Source organism: Elephas maximus, chromosome 13 (assembly GCF_024166365.1).
Source record: "Elephas maximus indicus isolate mEleMax1 chromosome 13, mEleMax1 primary haplotype, whole genome shotgun sequence".
Taxonomy (NCBI): Eukaryota; Metazoa; Chordata; class Mammalia; order Proboscidea; family Elephantidae; genus Elephas; species Elephas maximus.
Window position 1 is genome coordinate 72,431,166 of NC_064831.1, and position 27,010 is coordinate 72,458,175.

A 27,010-nucleotide genomic window follows, 5' to 3' on the forward strand; every position below is an offset into this window, starting at 1 on the left:
CGATACAAATGTCCTTCAACAAGTGAGCGGTTGAACAAACTGTGGCATATCCACATTATGGAATACTTGTTGTTAGATGTTGCCAGGTCAGTTCTGACTCACAGCGACCCTATGTATAACAGACTGAAATGCTGCCTAGTCCTGCACCATCCTCAAAATCGTTGCTATGTTTGGGCCCACCGTTCCAGCCCCTATGTTAATCCATCTCATTGAGGACCTTCCTCTTTCTCACTGATCTTCCACTTTACCAAGCCCGATGTCCTTCTCCAGGGCCTGTCCCTCCTGATAATATGACCAAAGTATGTGAGACAAAGCCTCACCATCCTCGCTTCTAAGAAGCATTCTGGCTGTACTTCTTCCAGGACAGATTTGTTTGTGCTTGTCATGGATTGAATTGTGTTCCCCCAAAAAATGTGTCAACTTGGCTAGGCCATGATTCCCAGTATTTTGCAGTTTTCCTCCATCTTGTGATTGCAATTTTATGTTAAGAGGATTAGGGTGGGATTGTAACACCACACTTACTCAGGTCACTTCCCTGATCCAATGTGGAAGGAGCTTCCCTGGAGTGTGGCCTGTATCGAGAGATACAAGAAAAGAGAAGCAAGCAGAGTGTTGAGGACCTCATACCACCAAGAAAGCAGTGCTGGGAGCAGAGCGTGTCCTTTGGACCTGAAGTTCCTGTGCTGAGATGCTCCCGACCAAGGGAAGACTGATGACAAGAACCTTCCTCCAGAGCCGACAGAGAGAGAGAAAGACTTCCTCTGGAGCTGATGCCCTGAATTTGGACTTTTAGCCTACTTTACTGTAAGGAAATAAGTTTCTCTTTGTTAAAGCCATCCACTTGTGGTATTTCTGTTATAGCAGCACTAGATGACTAAGACAGTGCTTCTGACAGGCCATGGTATATTCAAGATTCTTTGTCAACACCATAATTCAAATACATCAATTCTTCTTTGGTCTTCCCCATTCATTGCCCAGCTTTCACATGCACATGAGGCGAATGAAAATACCTTGGCTTGGGTCACTTGTATTTTAGTCCTCAAAGTGACATCTTTGCTTTTTAACACTTTAAAAAGGCCTGATGCAATACACGTTTGATTTCTTGACTGCTGCTTCCATGGGCGTTGATTGTGGATCCAAGTAAAATGAAATCCTTGACAACTTTGATCTTTTTTCCATTTATTATGGTGTTGCTTATTGGTCCAGTTATGAGGATTTCTGTTTTCTTTAAGTTGTAATCCATGCTGAAGGCTGTAGTATTTAATCTTCACCAGTAAGTGTTTCAAGTCCTCTTTGTTTTTAGTAAGCAAGGTTGTGTCACCTGCATATCACTGGTTATTAATGAGTCTTCCTCCAATCCTGAAGTTGTGTTCTTCTTCATATAGTTCAGCTTCTCGGATTATTTGCTCAGCAAAAAGGATTGAATAAGTATTATGAAATGATATAACCCTGACCCACACCCTTCCTGATTTTAAACCATGCAGTGTCCCCTTATTCTATTCGAACAACTACCTCTTGGTCTATGTACAGGTTCCTCATGAGCACAATTAAGTCTTCTGGAATTCCCATTCTTCAAAATGTTATCCATAATTTCTTATGATCCACACAGTCAAATGCCTTTGCATAGTCAATGAAACACAGGTAAACACCTTTCTGTATTCTCTGCTTTCAGCCACGAACCATTTGACATCACCAATGATATCCCTCGTTCCACGTCCTCTTTTGAACCTGGCTTGGCTTTCTGGCAGCTCCCTGTCAATGTACCGCCACAACTGTTTTTGAATTATTGTCAGCAAAATTTTAGTTACATGTGATCTTAATGATACTGTTTGGTAATTTCTGCATTCTGCTGGATCACCTTTCTTTGAAACGGGCAAATATGGATCTCTGCCAGATGGTTGGCTAGGAATCTGTCTTCCAAATCTCTTGGCACAGACGAGTGAGCACTTCCAGTGCTGCATCCATTTGTTGAAACGTATCAGTTGGTATTCTATCAATTCCTGTAGCCTTGTTTTTTGCCAATGCCTTCAGTGCAGCTTGGACTTCTTCTTCCTTCAGTACCATCAGTTCTTGATCATATGCTACCTCCTGAAATGGCTGAACATCAACCAATTCTTTTTACTATAGTGACTCTGTGTATTCCTTCCACCTTCTTTTGATGCTTCTTATATCGGTCACTGTTTTGCCCATAGAATCCTTCAATACTACTCAACAATAAAAAGGAACAAACTATTGATACATGCAACTATTTGGATGAATCTCCAGAGAATTATGCTGAGTGAAAAAAGCCAATCCTAAAAGGTTACACACTGTATGATTCTATTTATAGAACATTCTAAAAATGACAAAATTATGGAGAACGGATTAGTGGTTACCAGGTACCAAGGGTTGGGAGGTGTGGAATAGTTGTGAGTATAAAAGAGCAGCAGGAGAAATCCTTGTTGTGATGGAAATGTTTTGTCCCTACCGTATCCGTGTCAGTATCTTGGTTGTGATACTGCACTACAGTTTCGCAAGATGTAACCATGGGGCGGCGGGGGACTAGATAAATGGGAACTCTCTGTATCGTCTCTTACAACTGCCTGTGAATCTATAATTACTTAAAAATAAAAAGTTTAATTTAAAAAGTCAATGTTATATAAAATCCAAAGATTTAACGAGACCGAAACAGACTTACCCGAAGCCCCAGCCATCTATTGCACTTGTAAACACCACGTTTCCCTGATCTGGAGAGAAGTAAAGGTGGGAATCGTCTGTGTCCTCCAGGCCAGCGCTCCAGTCATACACTTGCTCTCCTTGTTCAGAACTGGGATTCACCTGGGATTCAGTCTCTCTCTCTGCTCTTTCTTCTAGGACTTTAGAAGTAAAAAGAGCTCCTGTGAGTGCATTAATCTAGGAGAGATGGTGAAATGGCAGAGCGTCACTCCGATGCTTAGCACCCCATGGTAGGAGACACACCGTCTAACCCTTGTTAGGGCTAGAATCATCAGTGGCAGTTTGGGCCCATATTAAGCACACATGAATGGAAATGACATTTATAATCAATGATTAACTTACAACTACATGTTATCAACTCATTCTTTCTAAACCCAGTAAAACTAAATTATGGGCTTTTGAAAGGTCGCTTTTTGATTATTATTATTACTTTAATGCAAACACTAATATGTCAAATCTTTACCTTGCTTTTCAGTACCAGGCCCTGGTGTCACTAGAACTCTTGGTATCCAACCCCTATAAAGTTTGTAACCTTAGTCACCTCCCGCTCTCATTTCTCACATCAGCTGTTTGAAATTGTTGCCTCTCTCTTCAGGCCTTCTTCTCATCCTCTAACCCCAACTACTTTTCACTCCCAAGTAAATAATCTCACTGCTTACTTCAGAGATATAAAGGAAACTTTTACATAGAAATCCTGTCAGTAAGCCCATATTCCAATCTATCCTGTGGTCACTGCATGGATTCTGACTCATAGCCACCCTACGGGACAGAGTAGAACTTCCCATAAATTTCTAAGGCTGTAATTTTTACAGAAGCAGACTGCCACATCTTTCTCCTGTGCAACAGCTGTGGGGTTCCGACTGCTGACCTTTTGGTCAGCAGTTGAGCACTCGACCACTGTGCCACCAGGGCTCCTTATCCCAATCTATAAGCCTGTTCACATCTGTAAATACTGCTGTCCTTCCCCTCCCACCTCACAGGGAAGGAGCATTTCATCTGTGCCCATTCCTACCTGGCTCTATAGGAAACTTGTTTCTACTAATCTTTCTCTTTCACTGCTCTTTTATCATTTGCTCCCTTTAAATAAAAAAATAAAATAAAATCATTTGCTCCCTTTAGCAAATAAATATTCTGAAGTTTGTCCCATAATTGGCTTTCCACTGTCTTGACTGAGTTCAAACTCCTAAGTGTGGTATACAAGGCTCACCATAATCAGGCTCTGTAATCCTTCAGACTGCCACCTCTTGCCCCCACTTAACATGATCTAACTCCCCAGCTACAACAAACAACTTGCAGTCCTTGAAGGCAACAGTACACCATACTTGTTCTTGCCTTTATGACTTTGCCCATCCTATTCCTTCTTTCTCGTATGCCCTTCCCCTAATTCTATACCTGGCAAACGACTACCTTTCCTGCATCTCAAGGCTTCTGTTGTGAGACTTTTCCTAACTCTTCCCTCTTCACCCCAGTCTGGGTTACATGGCCTTCACCTATGCTTTCAAACCAGGCCTAGTGCTTATCTCATTATTTTTCAAGTATCTCTTAACTGTTGGTCTCCCCTACCACACTGTGAGTTCTTGGAAAATAGGGGCTCTAGCTTGTCCATCTTTATATTCACAATCCCTGGTACACAACAGACATTTAAGAAAATGTTTATTCAACATATATGAATGTTTGCTGAATAAATAAAATGAATGAATGTGTGCGTAAAACTTCATCTAATGAAAGGAAATAAAATACCACAGAGCCTCCTAATATTGTTTCACTTTGAAACCAAACTACTAAGTGTTAAACAGGAGACAAAAGGGGCGCCGAGAGCAAATCTGTCCTCTTGCCTCTGCTGCAGCATGACAACTCCAGCACACACGAATCTTCTCTGACAAAAGCTCTATAAGTGACTTTTCTGTGCAATGCCTCACATCCCACTCAGCAACCTCTTTACAATTCTTCTCTGAGCCCCAGTTTTTAAAATCCTGAGGTAAAGGATGAAATACCTGTTCCAAAATATTCTTCAGGTGAGAATAGGCCTCCTGCGGAGTGAATTTCAGTTCCACTATCAAGCGGTCTATCTTATTAATCACCAAAACTGGACGGATGTTTTCGAGCCAGGCTTGTCGAAGAACTGCTTGTGTCTGAGTAAAACAGAAATGAAAATGTAAATCTCATAATTTGAAATACTTAAAACACACTAGAACATCTAGATTAATAAATCACCATATTCCCATACTTCTTTACTACAACTTAGGCTGTGCAGGTCAGACATAGGTCTTCACTAAGCATGCACAAAGTACATAACACAGCAGCAAAAACTACAGATAAGAAACAGTCCTTGCCTTTTGGAACTGACAGTTTATTTAAGGATGAATTAAATTACATAAGTAGGAAATACAATGATTATATCCTAAACACAATGAAGAGTTTAGTGGAACTATATTGTTAGTACCCTTGCTGTTGTTCCTTTCTGTCAACATTGCTGTAATTATTGTCTCTCTTTTACCTTGAAATATTACACACATACAAAAGAATATAAAATACACACACACACACACACGTGTATGGGTATACACACACACACACACACACACAGTTAACTGAATAATTATAAAACAAACACCATGTTATCAGAACACGGGCCAAAAACAGAACATTCCACCAGAGTCCTCTGTGTACACCTCCCTAACTATAATCCCATTTCTTAGAACTAACCACTACTTTGAAGGGCATTAATTTCACTTATCTTGTCAGTATACCCAGAGGACTACATAGACTAATGCTGTGCTTCTCAAGTTACCTGGGCCCTTAGGGGAATCAGAGGGGTGGCTACAGGAATCATAGCACATCTCCTTGGACTATCAAATTTCCTCTATTTGAGTAATTTAAACATTTTATTATTATTTTTTAAACATTAAAACAAACATGGCCAAATTAAGAGGCAGACTATAAAACATGATATCTTTTAAGATAAAACATAAGGTTCCAAAAAATTATTAAAACAAATGAGCTTAAAGAAAGCCATTCTGAGCTCCACCCCTAACCGGAGCTATATGTTCACTCTGGCCTTACGGGTGACCTCTTCCAACTTTGGTGGAAACGTTGAAAAGCACTGGTTAAAGGATATGGAAGAGTAAAAGGAGAGGCAGAGACAGTGTGAGTGTGAGTGTGAGTGTGTGTGTGTGTGTGTAGGTAAGTAGGGGGAAGAAGTACAGACTGAGAAATCAATAGAAAAATTTTCTCCTATCTAGGAGACAGCTAGCTCAGTATCTTGCTATCAACATCATCTTGCATTCTGTAGAAGCCTTTTCTATTGGTGTAAAGCCTCCAGATCCTTCCAAAATTCAATGCTTTTCCCAATCTTGCTGAGTCTTTCTCTTTCTATAGGGACATAACTTCAATCCAAAGTATCTAAAATTAAAATCACTGTCTCTAAGATCCCTTCAAACTTGGGCAGATCTAACTCTATCATAGCCTGGAATATCCTCAAATGTGAAATATACAACTGGCTGTCTAATTGTCAGTGAAATGCCTAAGGTGGTATACTGTGTCAGTTCCTCCTCTGTTCTCACCTTCTTCAACCAGTTAAAGATTTTCACATTATAATCCATTACCTGTGGACAGACCCCTTCGACAGCATCTACCACAATGATGCACCCATCACAGATGCGAACAGCTGTTGATACTTCTGAGGAGAAATCCACGTGTCCCGGAGAGTCTATCAAGTTAATCAGGTACTCCTCAGTACCTGAAATGACATATTAAAACACACATTTTCAGTTGCTCAAATATACAATACTCTTCCACAAGCCAAAAGCTCAATCAACAGCTATCATTCCAATTTAGGAATTCCCATTAACAGTACCATTGATTTTAAACAGCATCTCTGTAAAACATTAAAGAAATTTTATTTTTTTACTTACTAGTATGCAATGTAAGGAGCCCTGGTGGCACAGTGGTTAAAACAACTGACTGCTTACCGAAAGGTCGGCAATTGGAAACCACCAGCCACTCTACAGGAGAAATATGTGGCAGTCTGCTTCCATAGAGATTTGCAGCCTTGGAAACCCTATAGGGTTGCTATGAGTCAGAATCAACTCGATGGCAGTGGGTTTGGTTTTGGTTTAGAGTGCTAGGCGCTCTCGCACATATAATTTCCTTTAATCCTCACAACAAACACTTATTATAACATATGGACTTTGTAGTAGGGCGATCACCTCATCTCAATTTGTCTAGTTTTCATACTGGAAGTCCCACATTCCATCAAACACTTTGTTAGTCCCAGGCAAACCAGAACAATTGGTCATCTTAGGCTGTAGAAGTTTAACATGGAAACATAATTAAGAAAATACTGCAGAAAAATAGCAATACTTTAGAATTCGACACTCTCTTCCCATTTACCTTTGAGTTTTCTTTTAAAAGCAAAACAATTGAACGCTCAACCACCTGTGTATATACTTCTGCTCCTCCCTTTACGTCACTGTTTATCAACTTCACTGTGTTCAGGAATTACCACGGGACGCGATGTTGTAATTTGTGGGCTAGTTAAAGGATGTTCCCAGGTAATTTTAATCACTTGAATTCTCCCTTATATAATCCCGATAATACTAACAAGGCAACAATACAACATCCAGTCCAGAATTAACATTCGTGGATTGCCTACTTGTGCCCCACACTGTTGTGAACATTTTACAGACATTATATGATGTTTCCTTATGATAACCCTTTGTGGTGGTTACTACCAACAGCCCCATTTGACACAGCAGGAAACCAGGGCATGAAAGGCTAGGGGTCTTTCTCAAGGACATTCAGCTAGAACCTGTCCTGAGGTAAATAACCTAAGATCAAACAATTCAAAGGCGAAGAGTAGAAATTCAAACCCAGGTCATCTAACTACACTAGAGCACATAACCTCTACACTCAGGGTGGCAGTAAGTTTCATCTCATGTGCCAAGATTCCACTGGTAGTGAATTCCTGAAGCATTATGCTAAGGTTTTCACAGTGTACCAGAGCTCAGTGGGAAAGACTGCCATCAACTGGCAATGGACTGCTTTTCTCAGTACCTCCCCTCCTCTGCTTCCTAGGTCTCTCTGCTTTTCTCAGTACCTCCCCTCCTCTGCTTCCTAGGTCTCTCTACATGCAAACTGCTTTATGTAGGGCTCTGGTTCTGCTGCACCCACCAGAGAAGGCTCCAACCAGAAAGGACTGTGGATATTTCCAAAGAAAATAAAATAAGCCAAATAACCAGGGCCCTGGAGCAAGAGTTCACAGTATCTAATTGGAACCTTCCACTGCTGGGTCTCATAAAACCAGTTTTCACAGCCACGATCTTGGGCAAGTACCTCACACTCGGCTGAATAAACCATACAAAAATGCCTAAGTCTAACATGGTCCAGGGTCCTATCAGCTCCCATCATATAAAACAAAAGCTGTGACTCTTGCAATTACTCAGTATTATCTTGGCCTAACTCCTTCATTTTGGGGCTAAAGACCCCCCAAAAGAAGGGATTTTTACCCAAGGTCACAGAAGTCTTATCAAGCCAAACACCTAGGTCTATCTCATGGTGTTAATCATTCTGTTCTTGGACTCCTTTAGACTTTGCAGCTTGGGAAACAATACCCATGCTTGTTCATTTGGCCAAACTCCAGAGTTTAGGGTGGGGACTTATAAGCACTTCCTCACCCTTTGTCTGGCACTACCCCGACCTGATACAGACGTTTTAGAGAATGGGTCTCTTGTCGGGTTCCAACTAGAACCTGAATATAAGTAATAACTGACTTTAGAAATGGACTCATAAAAATAGACTTTAAAAATGGACTCACACAGAAATCTCAGGCTTCCAATATAACAGTGCTTTTATCTTTTATTGAGGTTTCAGGCCTTAGAGAATACCCAGAAAAATGAATGAATGAATGCTGGAATGAATAGATATATATTCTTTAATTATGCACCCAATTTTAACTAAAAAAAAAACCAAACCCATTGCCATCAAGTTGATTCCAACTCATAGCAACCCCATAGGACAGAGTAGAACTGCCCTATAAAGTCTCCCAAGGCCCAAAATCTTTACGGAAGCAGACTGTCACACCTTTCTCCCAAGAAGCGGCTAGTGGATTCGAACCATTGACCTTTTAGGTTAGTAGCCGAGCACTTAACCACTATGCCACCAGAGCTCCTTTCCCGAAAACCAAAACCAAACCCACTGCCATCAAGTCAATTTCGACTCATAGCAACCCTACAGGACAAAGCAGGATTACTCCATAGCGTTTCCAAGGTTGTAAATCTTTATGGAAGGAGACTGCCACATTCTTCTCCCGAGGACCAGCTGGTGGGTTCGAATGGCTGACCTTTTGGTTCGCAGCCAAGCGCTTTAACCACTGTACCACCAGGGCTCATTGGGCTCCTTCCAGACTCCTTGAAATTCATTCCAGGATTGCAGATTCAGATCTAGAAGGGATTATAAAACTAATACTACACCAAATGAGTTCAATCTGAAAACATGCATTCCGAAAAATAAGAATGTGGGATCAAATAAACTTTGGAAATATAGCCAGTCCAGTGGGAGAGAAGGTTCACAACACACACACGCGTTAAAGAAGTCCTATAATAAAGAAGCTTGCTCAATCCTGTTTAATATAGAGTTTCCCAAATGCATTCGATGGTGAGAAGGGGAATGCTGCGCTCAGTCCCATAGCTGATAAAGACAGGGCTCAGCTAAGAGCCAAGTCTCCCGACACCACTTTCAACGCGTCTTCCACCTTAACTCTTTCCAAAAACCTTCAAACTAAATTTCAAAGGTAGGTGAAGAGAAGTGCAATATCTGTTAGAGGAAAAAAAAATCCACCAACACAGTTCTTCTGCTGTATGACTTTAGCCACATTATGTCTCTTTAAGACTTGTTTCCTTGAGCATAAAAGCCATTTACTTTTTTTTTGGTGAAGATCAAGTACAAAAATATAAGAAAAACAGTTATGCAGTTTACCATGTTATATATTTTTATTATTACTGTTAACACAAATTATAAAAACACCTGGAGAAGGCATAACACTTCTCAAGAGACAAAGTGTCCTTTTAAAAAAAAACCACTGCTGTTGAGTCAATTCTGACTCACTGCAACTCTATAGGACAGAGCAGAACCACCCTACAGGGTTTCCAAGGAGCAGCTGGTGGATATGAACTGCCAGCCTCTTGATTAACAGCCTGAGTTCTTAATCACTGCACCACCAGGGCTGTTCTCAGAGCCATATATTGAACTAATTCCTACTATAGCATTTAGGAACAGAAACTTCTGCTGCCATATTTCCCAGGCATTTGAAAATAAATCTCTTCATTTCAGGGGACTGATCTAATCAGTCAAGCACCAATCCAGTTTTTTTTTTTTTTTTTTTTACATTCCAGACCATAAAAAAAGGTTGGAAGAACCTTAAGTTAATTATGGGAGAAATCCTCCAGACAATTTCTGCTGTTAATAAGCAGTTATGGGAAAAGAATCTTTCCCTTGCCATATAGTCCTCTGGTTTTAAAGTGCCATAGATAATTGTTTCATGGAAGGTGCACACTTGTCACTAGTGCCTGCCAACATATCTCCTTGGTGAATAGTAAAGCTTCATGGTAGGGAGTTCAGCGTTCAATTTCCAAAACACTGGAAATGCTCACTAAAGCACACATAGCAAGGGGATGAGAAAACTTTCCTTAAAATAAAGGAAGAGAAACAGGGAACACAGCAGAGAGTCCCTGACAGAGCAGGAGAAAAGCGGGGTGCAGAACCAAATTCTAATAAAAAGACCAGACTCAGTGCTCTGACTGAGACTAGAGGAACTCTGGAAGACATGGCCCCCAGAGTCTCTGTTAACCCAGAACTAAAACCATTCCCAAAGCCAACTCTTCAGACAAAGCTAGACTGGACTGTAAGACAGAAAATGATACTCATGAAGAGTGTGGTTCTTAGCTCGAGTAGATACATGAGACTAAATGAACAGCTCCTGTCCAGAGGTGAGACAAGAAGGCAGAAAGGGACAGGAACTGGTTGAACAGACACAGGAAATCCGGGGTGGAAAAGAGGACTGTGCTGTCACATTATAGAGAGAGCAGCTAGGGTCACACAACAATGTGCGTATAAACTTTTGTATCAGAAACTAACTTGAGCTGCAAACTTTCACTTAAAGCACAATTAAAGAAAAAAAAAGAGAGAGAGAGAGGAGAGAAAAGGAAGATACTGGGAAGATAAAATAAAAATGTTAACATTTGGCATCTCAAAAAAAAAAAGTAACAGATAAAAACTCAAGCTATGGATGAAGATCTGTACTTTGTTCAAGTGTATTTTATGCTTCAGTGTAGAACACTGTATCTAACAATAACAACACAGGAATACAGGCAGATCTGAGAAAGGGGAAGGCATTCAGCCACAGGGCTGAGGAGCATGAGGATACGTTCCTGAGTAAATCACTCAAGCACGGACATATAACAGTTATGAACATAAATTATACCCCAACTATAGAGTAACCAAGGAGTCCTGGTGATGCAGCGGCTAAGCGCTCGGCTGCTAACTGAAAGCTCAGCAGTTGGAACCCACCTGCCACTCCACGGCAGAAAGATGTGGCAGTCTGCTTCCATAAAGATTTAGGGTCTTGGAAACCCTAAGGGGCAATTCTACTGCATCCGCAGGGTTGCTATGAGTCGGAATTGACTGGATGGCAACAAGAGTAACCACAAGTTTTCAAAGGAAACAGCGCTACTATCCCTTTATATTTTAAACCAATATATAAAATTATAAGCTGTAAATCAATGAATATGGTTTATCATGTGACAGAATTGTAAAGCACTTACAACACATTTTATCTCACATTTGCTGACACAGGTAATGGGGCACATGGCAGGGTAACCAAGCTCCCACCTCAGAAGGCTCCCACTAGAAGAGGCTGTGGGCGGTTGAATCTGATGGCACAAGTGTCAGAGCTGAGATGCTTTAGACAAGGGGGAGAGAACAATGATCTAATAGCAAGGAAATCGAGCTTTTTTGTTGTTGTTGCACAAGCCCATCCTAAAGGCCTCTCCGGACTTTCCTCTAACATGAAGTGAACTAGACCATGTGTGGGCCACTTCTGATTATGGTTTACCTTATGCACTTTTGGTTTTTCTCAGTACAATACCAATCCACTTCGCCCACTCAAACTGTGGCCACACCCCGAGCTCTGACATCACTCGGAACTTCCCACCTTTGAAATTCTGCTGTGTAGGCTACAAATCTAGTAATTACACACCTAAATTGCCCTGATTCTTCGACTTGCAGGTATTTGTGCTTGGAAGGAACCACCAGATTAAGGAACCCCGGACTAGAAAAACAGCCTTCTGGGAGCCCAGATAAAGGTTCTACACCTTTGCAGCCTGCTTACGATCTACCTATGCTTACATCACCCTGGAAGGAAAGTCACAGATCAAGGACCAGCTCTCTTTCACTCATTTAGGTTGTTAAATGTGTGCCATTACCCTAAGAAAGTAATAGCAGTGCAGTTTTAACTAGGAAGAGAGAAGAGTGGGAGTGCAGGGGAACATGGGACTGAGATAGAGAAGGCAATATATGTGTGTGTCTCTGTGAGAATGTATATGGAGTCCTCGTGGCACAGTGGTTAAGAGCTCAGCTGCTAACAAAAGGTTGGCAGTTCAAATCCACCAGCCACTCCTTGAAAACTCTATGGGGCAGTTCTACTCTGCCCTATAGGGTGGCTGAGTTGGAGTCGAGTCGACAGCAACGGTTTTTTTTTTTTTTTTTAAGTGTCTGTGTGTGTGTGTGTGTGTGTGTGTGTATATATACATAAAGATGAAACAGATTTGCACATGTTTAAAAGCCAATGCCTAGGAGCTAGTAAGAGGGAGAGGCAGAAGATACAGAAGAAAAGATAGAAGATGAGCTCCAGCGACTGGGTCTTTCACAGGGTACAAGCAAAGATCCCAATGCCATTACATTTTGTGGTGTGGTGACATGCAGTTAAGAGAATTCTTCTATTTTCTAAGAAATGGAGGGAAAAGATTTCTGAGACTGTGCAGCGAGGGGATTAGGGGCGAGTTGGGGAGACTACAGAAGGTTTAAAATAGCTGGGAGAATGAGAAGACCTAACAAGGGAGATAAGGGAACTCTGCCAGGCAGTGCTGAGGGCCAGATAATTAGCTTCATCAAGGGTTAGAGTCTTGTTAGGTGTATGACAGAAGATCAAGGGAGCAAATAAACTGAGGACCTTGGCAAGACTATCAGTGAAACGACAAGTCTGGGCTGGATGAGGCAAGAGATGAACAAAGCAGGAGGCTGATGAGGCGGAACAGATCAAGAGACTAGAGATCTTGACGAAGTCAAAAAATGAGTACCTCAATACCCAGGTGAGAAAGCCAGGAGAATGGAAGATTGTAGAGAAGGGAGTATTTAAATTTGAAATGTCAAAGAGGGACAGCTCCAGGTGATGCTAAAATCCAGAAAGTGGCCATGAGAGTGGGTGGGCGAAGAATAGCTAAACATCACTGTTGTTGAGAGACCAAACAGTTGAACAAGTCATCCTTAGAGATGGTAAGTCACCTTGGAGGATTTGGGGTAAAAATGAAAATTAGGAGCCACTAAATGAATGGGACTATAACCAGGAGCTGACAGTGATAAGAAAAGACAGAAGGTGTATAATTGGATGGTATGAGTCTCAAAAGAAAGAGAGTCATTTTGTTTTCTAATAGGGGTGAAAATATAAACACCAAGATAGTTGCCAGCAGAACTTGAGGGGGAGTTTTAAAACTTTGAAACCAGACTAGGGGAGAAGGGCAACCCATGTCCTAAACCAGAGATACATGGACATGAAAGAATGAGTGGCACTCACCTGAAAGAAATACAAGGAAAGCAGTATCCTTGGAAGGTAGCCAGACTTCTGCTAAGGCAGGGGAGAAGGGAGCGGACATCAATAAAAAGAGGTTGAGAACGTAGGGATGTTTGTTTACACTGGAATGTTTTGAGGATAAGTTTAGGAAAGGAACGACTAGTGGGTGGGTGTTAGAATCACAGAGCAATATGGAGAAGAGACTAGAAGGTCACTTGGCTTACCCACGGGGCAGTGACAAAGGACAAGAGGAATGTGGGTAATGTTGGTAAAGAAGATATCCACAAGTGGTCCCAGCAATCCCTGATGGGTAGGAAAGACTTGGGAATCAGAAAGAAATCAGCCTGCACTGACTGACTTCTCTGACCTGGACCAGAGACTTGTGGTCTAAGCCAATAAGCTGGAAATGTAATTACCTGGTTCCCAGGACTATCACAACTGGCTAGAAATGACTCAGTCCTTGGAAAAGTTTCTTAGCCTCTCTGATCTCCATTTTCTACACGTGTAAAATAAAGATAATACCCATCTCACAGGCTACTGTGAGGATTAAATGAAATCATGCGTAAGAAGTGGCTCAGAATTATTTAAATTATCATGTACGCAGTTTCTTAGATCTTACACCAACTGAATACTTTGCAAAGTAAAGCACTCATTATAATCCAAGGATAAAAAAATCTGACCCTTTAGTCAAACAAGGGGCAATGGAACCCCTCCCTCCTAGCCTGAGCCCCAAAGGAATGGGACAAAAAACAGGACTGCGAGTTAATGCTCACACATTTGGAAGGAAAGGGAAGCTGTTGTAGCCTTCAGAATAAGAAATTTCTCCCTGTAAGTTGACTTTCTGGTACATGCTGGCTTTTGCGGGAATCTGTCTTTGAGAGAGTGAGACCAGAGAGCTGGTTTCATAAAGCTGAAACCAATGCTAGGGTAAATTCTCCACTTGCCCATAACCAAACTTGTATTTGCACCTCTTTGAAGAAAGCCCTGCTATATTCTTGGTCTCCGCATTTGGAGTATACCCTGGTGACATGTCGCTGCCACTTACGTGAATCCTGAGTGTCCCACTGAGCCAAGTTGTGAGCTAGCCTCTATGCCTGAAGTTACAAACTGGAAGGCCATAAGCTAAAGTCCATTGCAGTTTGTTCTGCACATTGTCTTACAATTTTAAATAAGTTGTCACCATTTAAGAAATTGGAAGATTTTACCAAAAATCCTGATTCCAACTTCTCTTGAAAAATCAGATTCCCAAAAGACATCAAGCAAGAATGTGCCCCACTCTACCCCTAATAAGGGAGAAGGATGGGTGGGCACAATTCATTCTCTAGCTCTTAACAGTCCCCACCCAGACCGACTCAATCATTTAGAGGTTCAACACCAACACCACCTCAAGACCTAATAAAATACTACTTAATAACCACGTTTAACTGGTGTTGGACTAAGTACTTAAATATTTGGTGGAAAAAATTTAGATACCTACCTCACAGCATACACATACCCACACACACACACATGCAGTTTTAGTTAGATTAAATATAAAAACTGAAAATATAACTAGTGGAAACCCTAGTGGCATAGTGGTTAAGCGTTCGGCTGCTAACCAAAAGGTCAGCAGTTCAAATTCACCAGGCACTCCTTGGAAACCCTGTGGGGCAGTTCTAGTCTGTCCTGTAGGGTCGCTATGAGTTGGAATCGGCTGACAGCAACTGGTTTGGTTTGGTCAGTGGTAAAAATTGGAGTGATTTTCATTTCAGTCTTGCATTTTACTGTGTATACTTAATCTTCTATATAAGTATAAGCTTATAAATCTATTTAAAATTTTTTTAAAAGATGAATTAGAATGAAAACTTCAATTTGGAAGTCCTGTAGTAGCAATATTTGGTCACAGGTATAAAGAATGGCTACCAAGTAGAAATGAAAGCAATATACATGCCTTTCCGAGAATATGCAAAGAATAGCCTACAACTTTCAAGTTATTTACCTCTTCTCTGTATCTGGATTCTAGACTAACAGATGCAGAGGCATCACATACCTTTAGGATCTTCTGTAGGATGTGTATTGTTGAAAGCACTGCCTAACACCAGAAATGAAAAGATAAATGCAAGGTATGCCTTGTGGGAGGAGCACAAAGTGAGGTGGGTAAGAAACAGAAAAACAAGGTTTAACGATATGGCTCCAACATCTGCAGCAAACTTTGGCCACAAACGTAAAAAGAGAGAGGCTCCATTTTCTCAGGGAAGAACTAGACTGCTGGAACTTGCTAAGACAGATTATCACCTTGATGGGTTTCAACATCGTATCTATAATATGCAGTTTTTGTAAGCTTATTTGTTTACATTAAATAAGAGTAAGACCTTATCTTTCAATCCAAATAAAGACTTGAAAAATCTTCCAAAAGTTGGTTAAATTAAGAGCTAGACCACAGAAAGGACTGAATTAACATTTGGTATGCAGACTCTCAAACACAAGGACATGCTTCAGAGGGAGGAGAGAATGGGATGGTAAATGAAAATCACCAGTGGAGTTTCCACAATCATCAGGTTTCTCTCCTCCCATCTAGGTTCCCCTTCAGGTTGTCCCACCTTCATAACAGGAAATACCCCACCCAGGAAAATCAGTACTTAGATACAGGTAAGAATGTGTATCATCTCTCAAATGTTCTGAGAACATATGTCTCAGTCATATCCCCAGCTTCTACCCCCATTTTGTAGATGTGAAAAACAAGCCTCTGCACTAATTCTCAATTATGGAGACTGCTTAGCCCAAAAGCCCCTTTTAGGCATTCATTCCACACTCCAATCACCACTAATTAGACGAGGAGATGGCCATCCAACTCAAGGGCAGCCAATCCACAGCCTCTCCCATGGCCTGGCTTAAAAAAATAAACTGGCCACACTTCTGCTCTTGAGAATATATGCTCAGAAACTCAAGAGAGTGAAGCAGTAAGCCAACAGATATAGGGTCAAAGAACACATCAACATACACACGAGTGGGGATCAAGGGTCAGGGAAAGGTCCATTTATGAGGATGAGACGCTAAGAAAAAGCTACAAGATACAGAAAAGACTTTTAGGGGAATAACAGATAAAAACACAGCACCAAGGACAATAGTGGAGTTCAGGTGGATCCATAAACTTTTACTGATGTGGACTCTAGAGCCATTTTGGATCCAGAATCAATATCTGCCTCCAACTTCTATGAGACATCAATTTAATAAGGCTCCTGGTATTTTTTGTTTGTTCTTAATTTCCCTGAATATTGTTACTGATATCACTTCCCATATATTCTTTCAAGAAGCCATTCCAAACCAACCCAGGCTAGCTCGTCTCTGTTCTGTGTAATCAAGGAAGCATATACAAAACAGTCCTGAGAGAGAATTGCCAAGGTCACAGAAGAGAGGTTCCCTGGGTCCTGTGGCAATTCTCCCACAGAACTGTCTACCCCAGAAAGAAAAAAGTGAATTGGAATAAGTTTTATGGTATTTAAACATTAATAAAGTGATGGGGAGGGGGGCGAGATTGGAGACAAAGTCCAAAGCAGAGCAACTAAAATCGACACTAGAGGAATCACCAAAAACAAAAAAACACCACTAATAACAGGAGCATGGAAAACGACTACAAGTCTCCGAAGTCTATAAAAGGAGGAGGAAAGAAAGAAACTGATGATTGACCCATTTTCTGGATCGCAGTGTGAGGACATACCTTTTAAAATGTGAAAGTTAAAAAAAAAAAAGGCACTTCTTTAAATATTAAACTTTAGGAATTCATGAGCCTAACAGCTTCAAAACTGGTTTGGTACAAAAATATCTCTCAGACTGACCTCCAAGAGGATAGCCGTGCCCCACAGCACGTCCCTTCATGCCGGCCCCAGAGACATGACAATGTGAAAGATGAACCACAGGTCAGTCCGGTAGGGAAATGAAACATATTTTTATTATTTTTTTCTAACTAGAAAAATACACATCTCATGTAAAACTTTCCAACAATACAAAAAAAAATATAGTGGAAAGTACAAGTTTCTCCATTATCCAGCCCCTGGAGACAAGTAAGGTGCCCCCAGACACCTTTATCTGCATACATACTATATTTTTATTACCAAAACACATTCATACCTTACAAAAATACTGTGCTACTTGTTTTCTGTCTCTTAACATATCATTGTTTTTCTACACAAATACGTGTACATGAAACATACTTGTTTTCATAGGTGAATAGCTTTTTACAGCACAGATGTACCATTTACTTAACCATTTTCCTATTGACAGACATTTAGGCAACTGTCATTTTTTCTTTTTCACAAATACAAACTTTTTGGTAACTATTAACTCACGAACAATTATCTCACATACTTGCATGACAATTTTTGCCAGATAACTTTTTAGAAGTGTTACCGTTAAAACGGCATCCTGATTTGGGGATAGCAAGCTGGGGCCGACCACCGCAGCCCACCATTAAGTAACTAAGTCTCCATGTTCAATGCACAGGCCATGGGGCAGAACAAGGAAGCAGCCAGAAAACAGACAGCTGGGGCTGAGCCAGCAAAGTACTACACCTCCTGACTTTCCCTGTGAGGAAATCCATACAATCGCCAGGGTAGATGAGGGCAGGTGTGGACTGTCAGTTCTTCCGCCCTCAGGCCAGTCAGAGGTCCCCACCTGCATCCAAGCCTGGACAGCCTGCCTCAGACAACAGATCAGTTGGAGAGGCCAGAGTGAGATACATGAAATATACAGCACAGACATGGAGGCATGTAATTAATTCAGAAAGGGGAAGAAGGGCAAGGAAGACGCAAAAACGCTGTTCTTTTAAAACACAGACTGGTTTACCTTTTGTGTAATGTAGTGAAATGGCGCTGGATTTCATAGTGATCCCTCGGATCTGTTCATCTTCTCTGCTGTCCATGTACCTTAACTGGAAAAATGCAACATGTGTGTCCTCATTTCCCAAGGAATTAAAATGTAACATTAAAACTGGCTGATGTGGGTTTTTGTTTTAAACACTTAAGTCTTAAACTAAAGAGCCTTTTGATTTGTTTTTGAAATGGGGGGATGGGGGTGGAGAAGGGTAGTTGGTCATGGGGAGAATACAGACAAATTGAAAGACATCATCACTAGGAACTCATGAATGTACTCAAACACTGCACACTCTTCCCAGAGTGTTGCTTGTCCAAATTTCAATCATGAATGATTGGGGGGGATTACTTCTACTCATCAAGAACAGTCATTCTCTCTCTATTCAGAGGCTGTCTGACAACATCTGAGCAGAGGCTGAAATAGACGGTCTCTAGACGTATGAGAAGTCTTTACTCCTTTTAAGCAGATTTTAAACACATTAAAAATGGTACAGTACAAAAATATTTATAGTATCACCACTTAATTCATGGCTTTTATAAAGTTAGATTCAATAGTTTAACCCACCAATAAGGGCCAGCATCTAATTCTCTAGGCTTTGTAACTCATCAGTACTGACAAGAGGCTTCACTTAACTAAACATCCCGTTTTTTTCCAACTCTTCAACCCTAAGCACCTCACTGACCCTAAGTACCTCACTAACTTCCTCCCTCTCCAGAATTATCTTTTCCCTTCCTTGACTTGTTTCTCTCCACTGTCAAAACTTTTGAAAAATTCTTAACCTTTACATTTACTCATTTTCTTCATCCAAAACTCTTGTGAAAATTTTACTGATATGGAATTACCATGTTTATTCATCCTCATCAAATGCTTAGTTTTCAGAAAGGCTTCCATTCCCACAGCTCTGGCAAAACCAAACTTCAAAGAGCTCTCCATGACCTCCTGGCCAAACACAAGAAGCCTTTTCAATCCTTACTTTCCCTGACTTCAGTGCAGCATTCACAGAGTTACTCACCTTTTATGTGCATGTATACTATCTTCACCATGACCTCAGGCTTCAGAAGGCTTCCTTGGTAGTTAAGACATTTAGGTTAGCCTGGGAGGTCTTCTATAATTTGCTGCCATTCTCTCTACCAACACATTTCCTCTTCCATTTAGTCTCTAAGCAAATGCTCCATTCAAATCAAGCACAACCAACTACTAAGTCTTTATCCATGCCATTTTCCCCTACCTGACACTTTCTCTGCCTTCCCCTCAAACCACCCAAGTCATCTACTTGTGAAAAACCTCTTTCTCTAAGAAATCATGCCAGGCTATCATCTGACTTGTTGCAAAAATTCATTTTGCATTTATAAAATATTAATGTAAAGCAATAAAAGACAATATAGAAAGAGATGCTTTTGTCCCCATCTATTTTATCCTCCCAAATGGATTGGAAGCTTCTTAGATGCAGGAACTAGGCTTTACAATTTCTTTGGATCTCCAGAGAACACAGAAAATGGTCCATCACATTGCAGACAGTTATTAAGTACTTACTGAAATGCCACAAGTATTTATTAAATATAACAACATACCTTGCCTGCCAGGCGACTGGAGATGATTCCATTGCTAGATATAAGACAGTCAGCCAAGGTAGTTTTTCCTGTTATTGAAAAAAATTAACAACGATATTGACTCAAATCTATTTCTTTTTTAAAAGGGGAAGAGAATATATTATACCTGCAGATTTAATATCTGGTCAAAAGAATTGATTTAGCAAACAGTTCATATTTACAGATGCTGGATGAAGCAAGGCAAATGGAACATTTTAAAGAGTTTAACTAGACTTACCAACAGAACATCACCTGGAAGGATACAGTACTTTATAGTGCTGTAAATCCCACCAACCTCATCTGGAAAGCTGTCAGGCAAGTTTTTCTAAGCATACAGCTTTTAAAAAAAAATTTAAGGCATAATTTACGTAGAGTAAAATGCATAGTTTAACTGTACTTGATAAGGCAAACCACCACTCAAATCGAAATACAGACCGTCAGGCTAACAACATTTACAGTTACCCTAATCCGTCCCTAAAGGATTTGATCAAACTTATCACAATTATTACATCAGTCATTTAATACCCACAACAGTGACCATGCCTATAAACTATTAAGCCCAGGGTAGCTCAGAATGACAAGACAGTCCAGAAATAATTTATTTCTCTGAAAGGTATACTGGGTAAAACATCAAGACAACTGAACATGCTCTTCTCCCCTACTTCCCACATATCGCCTTAGCTGGCATTTGCCTGGTAATGACTGTCTTATGCAAATACACATTTAGCAAAGAAATTAATGAAATTTACCCATCTCTCCTACTGTTTGCAATGGATCCTGTGGAGGGCATCAGCTACACTGTAGCTACCAATGCAACCTAGGATCCAAGCAATCTAGGCATCTATTCTTTAAATTTAATTTTTTGTATACACAACTACACACTTAAGGGTGCTTTATTAAACAGATTATGACTAAATTCTACAGAATTGCAAGTGGTAGAGACAAGTAATTTTCCCTGCTTAAAGAATGCCGTGGGTACATATAATTACTGAAGCTGGGTTGGAATAAGTTTTTTTTTTTTTTTTTTTCTTCAAGAGAAACAAGTCCCTTATTATATCCAAAGCTATGGCATCTGTGTGTAACAGCTTAAACCACAGACCAATAACTAGGAACACTGATGACCTTTAATACTATATTATCTGCTTGTCATTAAATGTTAGAAATAACACAATCCTAGAGCATCACTTTCCTGCTAGGCAATGGCGTAGAAATCATCCTCAGTATGGCAAGCACACGTACCCTCAATTTTAAGTGCCAAGAGAACAGGGACTTTGCTGTACTCATGGTTGTATCCCTAGTACCAGAACAATGCTCAGTGTTCAATAAAAATACATTGACTGAATGAATAAATCACAGATTTTCTAGAATAGTGCCAGTTAAAGTAATTTTAAAGAGTAAATTTAAAGTAATTTGTTATATACATAGCCTGGCTTTCCACATGAATTCACAAAGCAAAAAAATATTTTGTCAGATCTCACGTCCTCAAAATGTAAGCAACATAATCATAAACTTACAGGGAAAGGGGTTGGTCACTGGATTTTTATATAAAACTCATTCTCAGTTGGCTTCACCTATAAAGTGACCTCTTACCCCTGTCCTTATTTCAGTTCTCAGTTGCTTCACTTCAGCTCTCACATTGAAGGCAAAACGCCAAGTAAGCACTTCCACTAATCTTTCCACTATACTACCGGAATACATCACCCACACTTTATTTTTTTCCCCAAACACCTCCCCACCGCCTCTTAATAAACGCTAGTGATCATGTTCATGATTCTGGATTTACCATTTTGCCAAGGGCCTCTCATTCATCATCTCATTTGCTCCTCACTGTCCTATCATGTAGGTGCAGTTTCCATCCTATTTTACAATGTTGTCAGTGAAGCATAAAAAAGGCAAAGTAACCTGAAATGCAGTTTTGAATTCAGATTGTCTAATTCCAGAGCATTTAAGCCTTCTGCTAGTGCCTAGTCTAGCATGCAGGGTTCTAAAAGATACAGTCCAGGCTGTCTCTTCATCTACTACTCATGCCCTCACCTTCAGGACAATAAATACACTTTACTTCACACGCCATTCCAATCACTTGGTTGTGGCCACCAGAACTAAGGAGGATTCTGAGCATGCTAAACAGGACACAGTGCTATCTAAACAGGACACAGCGCCACACCCCAGGATCTATCTCAGGCTGGGCTGGTGCCCTATTCATAAACACCTTCAACTTAGTAGATACTCAATAAATATCTGACCAATTAAATACGATTACATTAAGACACACTCTGAGACACTCTGAGGACATTATGTCAAGACTACAGACCTTTTCCCCCACATATCTGTCAGTTTGTCGTACTGTGGGGGCTTGTGTGTTGCTGTGATGCTGGAAGCTATGCCACCACTATTAGATACCAGCACGGTCGCCCATGGAGGACAGGTTTCAGCTGAGCTTCCAGACTAAGACAGACTAGGAAAAAGGACCCGGCAGTCTACTTCTGAAAAGCATTAGCCAGTGAAAACCTTATGAATAGCAGCGGAACACTGTCTGATATACTGCTGGAAGATGAGCCCCCCAGGTTGGAAGGCACTCAAAAGATGACTGGGGAAGAGCTGCCTCTTCAAAGTAGAGTCGACCTTAATGACGTGGATGGAGTAAAGCTTCAGGGACCTTTATTTGCTGATGTGGCACGACTCAACATGAGAAGAAACAGCTGCAAACATCCATTAAAAATCGGAACCTGGAATGTACGAAGTATGAATCTAGGAAAATTGGAAATCGTCAAAAATGAAATGGAAGGCATAAACATCGATATCCCAGGCATTAGTGATTTGAAATGGACTGGGATTGGCCATTTTGAATGGGACAATCATATAGTCTACTACGCTGGGAATGACAACTTGAAGAGGAATGGTGTTGCATTCATCATCAAAAAGAACGTTTCGAGATTTATCCTGAAGTACAACACTGTCAGTGATAGGATAATATCCATATGCCTACAAGGAAGACCAGTTAATACGAGTATTATTCAAATTTACGCACCAACCACTAGGGCCAAAGATGAAGAAATAGAAGATTTTTATCAGCTGCTACAGTCTGAAATTGATCGAACAAGCAAACAAGATGCATTGATAATTACTGGGGATTGGAATGCGAAAGTTGGAAACAAAGAAGAAGGATCAGTAGTTGGAAAATATGGCCTTGGTGATAGAAACAACGCCGGAGGTTGAACGATAGAATTTTTCAAGACCAACGACTTCTTCATTGCAAATACCTTCGTTCACCAACATAAACGGCAACTATACACATGGACCTCGCCACATGGAACACACAGAAATCAAATTGACTGTATCTGTGGAAAGAGACGATGGAAAAGCTCAATATCATCAGTCAGAACAAGGCCAGGGGCCGACTGTGGAACAGACGATCAACTGTTCATATGCAAGTTCAAGCTGAAACTGAAGAAAATCAGGGCAAGTCCACAAGAGCCAAAATATGACGTTGAGTATATCCCACCTGAATTCAGAGACCATCTCAAGAAGAGATTTGATGCACTGAACACTAGTGACCAAAGACAAGACGAGTTGTGGAATGACATCAAGGACATCGTCCATAAAGCAAGCAAGACGTCACTGAAAAGACAGGAAAGAAAGAAAAGACCAAGGTGGATGTCAGAGGAGACTCTGAAACTCGCTCTTGAGCGTTGAGCAGCTAAAGCAAAAGGAAGAATTGATGAAGTAAAAGAAATGAAGAGAAGACTTCAAAGGGCCTCTCGAGAAGACAAAGTATTATAATGACATGTGCAGACAGCTAGAGATGGAAAACCAAAAGGGAAGAACACCCTCGGCGTTTCTCAAGCTGAAAGAACTGAAGAAAAAATTCAAGCCTCAAGTTGCAATAGTGAAGGATTCCACGGGGAAAATATTAAACGATGCAGGAAGCATCAAAAGAAGATGGAAGGAATACATGGAGTCATTATACCAGATATTCAATCATTTCAAGAGGTGGCATATGATCAGGAACTGATGGTACAGAAGGAAAAAGTGCTCAAGCTGCTCTGAAGGCATTGGCAAAAAACAAGGCTCCAGGAATTGATGGAATATCAATTGACCTGTTTCAACAAACAGATGCAGCACTGGAGGTGCTCATTCGTCTATGCCAAGAAATATGGAAGACAGCTTCCTGGCCAACTGACTGGAAGAGATCCATATTCATGCCTATTCCTAAGAAAGGTGGTCCAACCGAATGTGGAAATTATAGAACTGTATCATTAATATCACATACAAGCAAAATTTTGCTGAAGATCATTCAAAACGGCTGCAGCAGTGTATCGACAGAGAACTGCCAGGAATTCAGGCCAGTTTCAGAAGAGGACATGGAACCAGGGATATCATTGCTGATGTCAGATGGATCCTGGCTGCAAGCAGAGAATACCAGAAGGATGTTTACCTTTGTTTTATTGACTATACAAAGGCATCCGACTGTGTGGATCGTAACAAACTACAGATAACACTGTGAAGAACGGGAATTCCAGAACACTTAATTGTGCTCATGAGGAACCTTTACATAGATCAAGAGGCAGTTGTTCGGACAGAACAAGGGGATACTGATTGGTTTAAAGTCAGGAAAGGTGTGCGGCATGGTTGTATTCTTTTACCATACCTGTTCAAACTGTATGCTGAGCAAATAAGACGAGAAGGTGGACTATATGAAGAAGAACGGGGCATCAGGATTGGAGGAAGACTCATTAACAACCTGCATTATACAGATGACACAACCTTGCTTGCTGAAAGTGAAGAGCACTTGAAGTACTTACTAATGAAGATCAAAGATCACAGCCTTCAGTATGGATTACACCTCAACATAAAGAAAACAAAAATCCTCACAACTGGACCAATGAGCAACATCATGAAAAATGGAGAAAAGATTGAAGTTGTCAAGGATTTCATTTTACTTGGATCCACAATCAACAGCCATGGAAGCAGCAGTCAAGAAATCAAAAGAGGCACTGCACTGGGCAAATCTGCTGCAAAGGACCTCTTCAAAGTGTTGAAGAGCAAAGATGTCACCCTGAAGACTAGGGTGCGCCTGACCCAAGCCATGGTGTTTTCAATCGCATCATATGCATGTGAAAGCTGGACAATAAATAAGAAAGACCAAAGAAGAGTTGATGCCTTTGAGTTGTGGTGTTGGCGAAGAATATTGAATATACCATGGAGTGCCAAAAGAACAAACAAATCCATCTTGGAAGAAATGCGGCCAGAATGCTCCTCAGAGGCAAGGATGGAGAGACTGCGTCTTACATACTTTGGATATGTTGTCAGGAGGGATCAGTCCCTGGGGAAGGGCATCATGCTTGGTGAAGTACAGGGTCAGCGGAAAAGAGAAAGACCCTCAACGAGGTGGACTGACACAGTGGCTACAACAATGAGCTCAAGCATAACAACGATTGTAAGGATGGCGCAAGAGCGGGCAGTGTTTCATTCTGTTGTGCACAGGGCCGCTATGAGTCGGAACCAACTCGATCGCACCTAACAACAACAACAACATAGACCTTTTATTTTTTATCCATTGTACAACCCACTTCAGTGCCCGCAGCTTACAGTCAGGGAGGCCAGGCAATGGTTGGGGGGGCTACAGTTTGCTCTCGCATGGGACACTATGAGAGGCCCATAGGAATAGGCCTGCCATAAATCCAAACCCATGCAACAGGCTTTTTAAACTACAAAGCCATTTCGAAAATTCTTCATATTTTAACCAAAAGTCAAGTTCTGGTTTAAAGAATAAGATGACATACTATGTTTTAAGAAATGCTAACCACTAGTGAGTCACATTCATTTCAAATGGCTTACAGTGTGTGCTTCTCTTACATCACAGAAAACTTTTAAAGAAATAATACTTGCTTCTCAGGTCAGCTAAGCATCAGTCCCAACTGCCCACAGCTTCACTCCATGAGGGGTGTCAAGACACACCCCCTTTGTAATAGAGAATAAGCAGTTTAAAAGGATTCTTACCATGGTCAACATGAGCCAAAACACAGATGTTCCTTATGTTTGCAGTGTTTTTCTGGAGTTGAATCATCTTATCCAAACTACTGAGCACCATGGTTATTTTCCTGTGGCTAAAAATTAAATATGTATTACAAACAGCACAGTGGATGATGGTCAGGGCAAAGAAATAGCTTCAACGCTGAAAAGTGACAAGACTTCTCAGATACCTTCAACTAAGAACCCAGTGAACCTTTATTGAAAGGATGTACCCATCCAAGCCCAAGGCTCGCTTTAGCACTTATGTTAAACCCATATATCACGACTGTACTCAAGGAGTGTACTCATTCTTCCGCAACCGACGGCTGCGATGAATCACACAGGTCCCGGGGGGTAGGTGCACAGCACCAGCAGTAATTCTGACCTTTGGATGGATACTAGGCTAAACTTCTCTGAGCTAATAAATGCGTAAAATGGTCGCAAGCAAGAAGCAGAGAATATCCTAACATCGCTCCCTTCGATTTTTTCCCTAGTTCCTCATTCTACCATTTTTGCTCGTTTCCACTGGAGAGGAAACACCCCAAGTTACTCTCTACCTATACAGCCCAAATAAAGTTTTGGATCACGCGCTTATTAAACAAGCAGGTGCGCTGAAGCTCTTTGATTCCTTCCCAAGAGAAAAGGAAAAAAACTCAGCCCGGATTCGTCTTCTTTGAGGATCCCGTGTCCACAGGGAGAAGCGGCCCGGCCCCGAGTGGAGGCGACAACTCGGGCGGGCGACTGCTCCTAGCCTGGGGCTCACCCCCAGCCCCAGTCCCACCCCGCCGCCGCGACGACGCCGGTCTCCAGCGCCGCTGGGAGGCGGGACCGAGGGGGCGCCAGCACCCAGCGGGAGCCCGCACTCACCCTCTCCGGCAGTCCGACCAGCCAGCTGTGTCTCTCGGTGCTCGGCCACACCACGCGCGTCGGAGACCGGAGTACCGCGGCGGGACCGGAACACCGGCGTGCGAGGGGCGGGGCTGTCAGGCGCGCGACCTTTGAC

At 41.3% G+C, this 27,010-nt stretch overlaps 1 protein-coding gene and 1 non-coding gene across 3 annotated transcripts in view; both read right to left on the reverse strand.

Moving 5' to 3' along the window:
* The window catches only part of EFL1 (elongation factor like GTPase 1), a 160,602-nt gene extending 133,615 nt beyond the window's left edge, over nt 1-26,987 (reverse strand). For both annotated transcript variants that reach the window (XM_049852501.1, XM_049852502.1), the window contains exons 1-7: nt 26,875-26,987; nt 25,996-26,102; nt 19,978-20,045; nt 18,380-18,464; nt 6,321-6,454; nt 4,710-4,847; nt 2,678-2,892 (exon numbers count right to left, since the gene is read on the reverse strand). In XM_049852501.1, coding sequence (XP_049708458.1) covers nt 2,678-2,892; nt 4,710-4,847; nt 6,321-6,454; nt 18,380-18,464; nt 19,978-20,045; nt 25,996-26,086 — 731 coding nt within the window. In that variant the 5' untranslated portion in view covers nt 26,087-26,102; nt 26,875-26,987. The remainder of the gene's footprint in view (nt 1-2,677; nt 2,893-4,709; nt 4,848-6,320; nt 6,455-18,379; nt 18,465-19,977; nt 20,046-25,995; nt 26,103-26,874) is intronic.
* Nucleotides 25,551-25,688, reverse strand: LOC126057404 (small nucleolar RNA SNORA42/SNORA80 family). Its single transcript, XR_007512494.1, has one exon. It is a non-coding gene; the product is annotated as a small nucleolar RNA SNORA42/SNORA80 family (small nucleolar RNA).
* Nucleotides 26,988-27,010: the final 23 nt, after the last annotated feature.